The sequence below is a fragment of the Myotis brandtii genome, unplaced genomic scaffold (genome assembly GCF_000412655.1).
Source record: "Myotis brandtii unplaced genomic scaffold, ASM41265v1 scaffold1204, whole genome shotgun sequence".
In the NCBI taxonomy this organism is placed as follows: Eukaryota; Metazoa; Chordata; class Mammalia; order Chiroptera; family Vespertilionidae; genus Myotis; species Myotis brandtii.
This window is the reverse complement of record NW_005354186.1, coordinates 358,239-364,006: the sequence shown is the minus strand read 5'-3', so window position 1 is coordinate 364,006 and position 5,768 is coordinate 358,239. Positions and strand designations below refer to the sequence as shown.

Sequence of the window (5,768 nt, the reverse complement as noted above, 5' to 3'; positions counted from 1 at the left end):
TCTCTGAGCCTCAGCTCCCTCATTTGCATAATGGGAAAAAGGAGTCCCCCTCATCGTGTTGCTGGGTTAAATTAGTTAATTTGTGTAGAGGCTTAGAGCAGCTCTTGTCACCTGGGAAGTGCTTAATGGATGTTGGCTGCTCTTATTATGTTTATTACCGTAGTAATTACTATCCCCATCACAAGGCAAGGAGATGTGGGGGCTGGGGTAGGAGACAGACTGCCTGGTCTGATGGGACACATGGCCCAACCCTCAGGGTGTTCCCAGGTGGTAAAGCAGACGGATTAGAGCCCACCCTGGGGTCTGCCTACCTGGGCTTGCGTCCCTGCGCTGCCACGTGCTTGTGTGATCTCAGGGTGTCTCTGAGCCTCATTTTCTTCTGTAAAAGGGGATAGTCATTGCGCTTACGCGGCAGGGTTATGTGTTAACTATGTAAAGAGCCAGGAGTAGAGCTCGCACACGCACACGGGGTCGCTGTGGCTCGGGGAAGCTGGAAGCCCAGGTTTGGGGGCAGAGCAGCTGAGAGGTGGTGATACTGTGACGGTGGCAGGTGCCTGGGACACCACAGTCCTGGGGGCTGGCTCAGCTCACCCTCCTCTCCCGCCCACCCCACTGGCTGGGTCCCTCCTCCCCACTCCCATCTCAGCTTTGGGGTGAGGCTGCCCTCAAAGGCGGGCTGATGTTTTATCAGTCCAAACTGGACTTCCCCCCATCTCCTCGCTGCCAGGCCTGCGCTGGCCTTGAACAAGGATAAGCAACCGACCCTACCTTCAGGGTGGGGACCAGATGGGAAAGTGGGACACAGCGCTCCCAGGAGGCTGGCAGCAGCATGTGTGAGCGCTGTGGAAGCTCAGGGTGCTCCCCAGGCGCGTCCCCCAAAGCTGGGCCCACCCCCGTCAGAAGTCACCAGACACACAGTAAACAAGACACTGTGCGTGAGAACCAACAGGCCGGCCAGATAACAGGCCCGGAAAGACTTGAGCTGTTGTCCCTATCACATCAGTTTATTAAAACAGCGCTGCTTGTTATGTTTAAAGAAATAAGAGGAAGAGGAGCCCCCTGCCCCAAGATGACCTTTTTCTCTCTGTCCACAGACAGCAGCCTTCTGGTGGGCAGCACGGCCGCCAGTTATGGGACCCTGACGATAGAGCCATCTCTCGATCCCCTCAGCTCCTCAGCTTCATCCGTGGTATGTGGGCCAGAGGGGGCAGGTGGGACCCACACCAGGCCGCCCAGACCCCTGGCTTCCTCCTCCAGCCCCCACCCGCCCCCACCTGGCCTTCTCTCCCCTGCGCCCACAGAGGCTCAGCGGCTACTGCGCGAGTCCATGGAGGGTTATCGGCTATCACGTCGTGGTCTGGATGATGGCAGGGATCCCTTTGCTGCTCTTCCGCTGGAAGCCGGCATGGGGGGTGTGGCTGCGATGCCAGCCGTGCAACCTGGCCCGCGCCGAAACACTCGTCATCGAAATAAGAGACAAAGAGGTGAGAGGCCAAGCAGGGCAGCCTAGAGCTGGAGGAAGGTGGCATTGGGTCAGGGTTGGCGGTGGAGGATGCTCAGGTTCATCCCAGCCTGGCCACTAATTTTCCGTGGGACCTTGTGCAGACTGTTCCCTCTGGACCTCAGCTTTCCTATCTGAGCAGTGGGCGGAAGGGGCAGGTTGGGTGGTTCCTGAGGAGGCCATCTATACTCTTGATCCCTGCCTCCTCCAGCAGGGACTGCCTGGCTGTGGGGAGGAACCTGGGGGAAGGGGGGGTCTCTTCCAGGACTAAGTCCACTCCTCTGTGTTTCAGGATAGTTCGTGGCAGCTCTACACTGTCCGGGTGCAGACTGAGCCCATCAGCGAGGGCAGGTAAGGCAGCCCATCACCCCTTCCCAAAAGCCCCTGTTCCCCGGCCCCCACGCACAAAGGCTCTGGCACCCTCCCATCCCAGGGACAGAGGGTGGCTCTGGGGGGATGGGGAGGTGGTGGGTTAGCTCCCAGAGCTCTACAGTAACCCCCAACCCTCCCCAGCCTGGAGCTGCCCCCACAGACCCAGGCGGAGGATGGGCGGAGCCAGGCTGCTGTGGGGGCAGTACCGGAGGAAGCATGGAAGGACACTGCCCAGCTCCACGGGAGTGAAGAGGTCGTGAGTGGACAGGTGGGTTCTGGACAGTCCTTGCCCCGCTCCGGGCTTTACTTTCAGATGTTGTATTGTGTGTGTGTGTGTGTGTGTGTGTGTGTGTGTGCGCGCGCGCGCTCAGCGGGGTGGACTCCATGTTCTCCAGGCACCTTTGGTTTTGTTGTCCTAAACATCCAGGAAGCTGACTGACCACTTTACCCTCCTCTCTTGTCGCTCTCCTGTGACACTGGTCCCTGCCCCCAACCCACGCGAGCGCTGCTCCGGGGCTGCCTGAAGCCCAGCCTCTCCCCTCTCCCCCCAGCAGCGGCTGCTGCGGTTCTACCTCTTCCAGGGCCAGCGCTACGTCTGGATAGAGACCCAGCAGGCCTTCTGCCACATCAGGTAGGGGCGTGGCTCACACCACCTCCCACAGGGTGCTGCGTTGGGCCGAGGAAGTGGCCTGGCCTGGGCTCCTCGCAGCTCTGTGCCTTGGCCTCCTGAAATCATGGGCATGTCACTGGGCCTGGGGGTCTCTATAAACAGGGCTATTTCGAGGGTGAGGCTCCTAAGTGTCATCTAAAGCTCAGCCCAGCCTCTGGACTCACACCAACTGTTTGGGGTCTGGTCCCAGCTCTGCCACCTCCTAAGCGCTTTGTAAATGTGAGCTTACAACACATCAGAGTTGAGCCCCAGGAAGCAGACCCTGAGCCAGGGATTCAAGTGCAGAGTTTGCCTGGACGGTGATCCCAGGAAACACTGGGAAGTGAGGTGGGACGGGCAGGCTGCCAGGGGAGTGGTTATTGTGGGCACCTGGAGCCCAGTCCACTCAGGGATCTCTGAGCCCATATAGAGCACACACCTTGGGGTGTCCTCACCCCCAGAGTGAGGAGGCTGGGGTACCTGTCCATCACCTCCCTACCACTGTTGGTTGTGGGCAGAGCGAGCTCCTGTAGCTGGGAGAACCCTTAGGTGTCTGCACTAAGCTTCTGCATCGTGCAGAGGTAAATGCCAAGGGCATGTGGGGGTGGCACCAGCAGCCTCTGCTACATACGAAGAGCAGCAAAGATCGCAATGGGTTTGTCACTTAGTGAGTGCCAGGCACTGTCCAAGCACGTGGCAGGCTTACCTCACGTAACCCGCCCGCAGCCTCTGAGCGTGGTGCTATCACCGTTCCCATGTTGCAGATGAGAAAACTGAGGCACAGAGAGGTTAAGTGACTTACCCAAGGCATCATTGCTCTTGTCGCTATTGAATATTGTCATCTCTCGTTGTTCTCTTTCCTCGCTGAGAGGGTTTGGGGCCAATCAGAGGAACCAAGGAGAAAGTTAAGCCCAGGGTTAGTGAGGGACCGGCTTTCCCTGGGAGCTTAGTGTGGCAGAAGTGGGACAAAGGGGCTGGGGGTGCAGAGCACAGGCCCCGTCACCTACACAATGCCCCTCCCCCCCTTCCCAGCCTCCTGGACCAAGGCCGCACCTGTGACGACATCCACCACTCCCGCTCCGGCCTCGGCCTCCAGGACCAAACCGTGAGGTGTGTGCTGCCCTGAACCAGAGGCCCTGAGAGCTGGGGACGCCTTGCCCCCACCCCGCGTGTTGCCTTCTTCCAGTCACCTGCCTTCTCTGGACCTCAGTTTCCCCAGCTGTAAAATGGGGAGCTCTCACCCCAAGAGGGTCCAGCTGCCACAGCCCCTTTCGTCTGATGGCTTTGCCCCTTCTCCTCTTACAGGAAGGCCATCTACGGCCCCAACGTGATCAGTGTACCGGTCAAGTCCTATCTGCAGCTGCTGGTGGACGAGGTAGGCTGTCGCTGGGCTGCGTCCCACCTCTGGCCTGGACTGGCTGTGTCACCTTGGCCAGGGGCTTGCCTTCTCTGGGCCCAGACTAGCTGTCCCCTTCTCCTCCGTAGAGTCATCTCAGACCCAACCCCAGTCAGCTCAGGGTGAGGAACGGGAGGTTCTGGCCCAGACTGGGGACTAGAAGCCAAGGTGAACCCACACAGCCTGGGCTCCTGCTCTGTGCCGAGCCCAGGTCCGGGGCCTGTCCGTGCGCCACCTCCTCATCTCCCACAGCCCCGTGAGCAGGGACTAGGAGTGGGGACACTGCTCACATATAAGGAACACGAGCTCAGAGCGGGGATGTGGCAGGGCCAAGGTCACACAGGGACAAGGGAAGCCAGTGACCCTGACGCTTAGGAGTATAGTTACCCTCCCAGCCCTCTGAGCCAGAGACAGACGCCTGTGAAGGGCAGAGGTTCTTAGAGTCTGGTCTGATGTGAGCTCTGGAGAGCCACTTGGGAACTATGTGGGCCAGTGATTTAGGCCTCCTGTGCCTCAGTTTCCTCACCTGTAAAGTGGAGCTGATGGCAGCATCTGCCTGGCAGAATTGTCATCACATGTGTGACCCTTAGACAAAGTGCTTCTCAGGGCCCGGCATGCGCATGCCCACGTCCTGTGCAGAGCGAAGAAGCTGGGGCTGGAGGGACGCCTGGATGGACTGACAGGGCCTGGCTGTGGTCCTGTGACCGCTGCAGGGCACTCTGCTCCCTGTGCTGGGCTGCCCTGGGAACCACGGGCCTGACACTGCCTCCTGCCCCTCCCCCAGGCACTGAACCCCTACTACGGGTTCCAGGCCTTCAGCATCGGGCTGTGGCTGGCTGACCACTACTACTGGTACGCCCTGTGCATCTTCCTCATCTCCTCCGTCTCCATCTGCCTCTCGCTGTACAAAACCAGAAAGGTGGGTGATGTGAGGTGGGTGGGGCAGGGCGGGACAGATGGGTCCCCAAGGGGGGCTCCACCCATCCACTCCCTGCTTGTCCCCCTGATTACAGCAAAGCCAGACCCTGAGGGACATGGTCAAACTGTCCGTGCGAGTGTGCGTGTGCCGGCCTGGGGGAGGTGAGAGCTGGGGAAGGGAGGGAGGTGGGGGAGGTGGCTGGGGCCTCCCCCTTCCCGCCTCCGGGTCATGCTGAGGCTTCCGCTTGCCTGCAGAGGAGGAATGGGTTGACTCCAGCCAGCTGGTGCCCGGAGACTGCCTGGTGCTGCCCGAGGAGGGTGGGCTGATGCCCTGCGATGCTGCACTGGTGGCCGGCGAGTGCGTGGCCAACGAGAGCTCTCTGACAGGTGAGCCCACCCCTGGCCCGCCGGCTCCTGCATTTCCCTCCCTGCACCAGCCCCGCAGCCTCGCATCAGGACTTCTAGTTTGAGTTTTCTTTTCCCTCCTGCCACTCCCTGGCTTCAGCATTACTCATTCCGCACCCCTCGGGCCCCCAGGAAGAGATCGCTGCTCTGCCAGGCAGCGGGCTCCAGGCCCTGCAGTGGTTAAGCCCCCTCGTGTCAATACCTTCATTGGTTTGAATGATAAAAATAGCACAGCTTGTTACAAAAGAATTCCCACGGAAGGAGGCGGTCTCCCCCAGCCTCTGCCCCTGCTTCGCGTATGTGTGCACACGCACACTCCTGACTCCCCCGAGAGATGGTTCCTGGTAACTGACTGGCTGCACGCACCCTTCCGGGACTGTCTCGCTGTGTCTTTATGTCATTGCCCTCTCTGCCCTCAGTGGCCCTCTCTGTAAAATGGGGGCAGTGGTTTTTCACACGTGGTTATGAGAGTTACATGAGGCCTGGGCTGAGGAAACAATTCCCCACATAACTCTTGGTCTTGTTGG

General features: G+C 59.9%; 1 protein-coding gene across 1 annotated transcript in view; it reads left to right on the top strand.

The window, feature by feature from the left end:
• Positions 1-1,054: 1,054 nt before the first annotated feature.
• Positions 1,055-5,768, top strand: part of ATP13A2 (ATPase type 13A2) — a 12,601-nt gene continuing 7,887 nt past the window's right edge. Inside the window, 10 exon segments of the mRNA XM_005858734.2 lie at positions 1,055-1,189; positions 1,302-1,484; positions 1,794-1,852; positions 2,015-2,141; positions 2,425-2,504; positions 3,555-3,632; positions 3,828-3,897; positions 4,703-4,837; positions 4,932-4,998; positions 5,092-5,223. Coding sequence (XP_005858796.1) covers positions 1,070-1,189; positions 1,302-1,484; positions 1,794-1,852; positions 2,015-2,141; positions 2,425-2,504; positions 3,555-3,632; positions 3,828-3,897; positions 4,703-4,837; positions 4,932-4,998; positions 5,092-5,223 — 1,051 coding nt within the window. The 5' untranslated portion in view covers positions 1,055-1,069.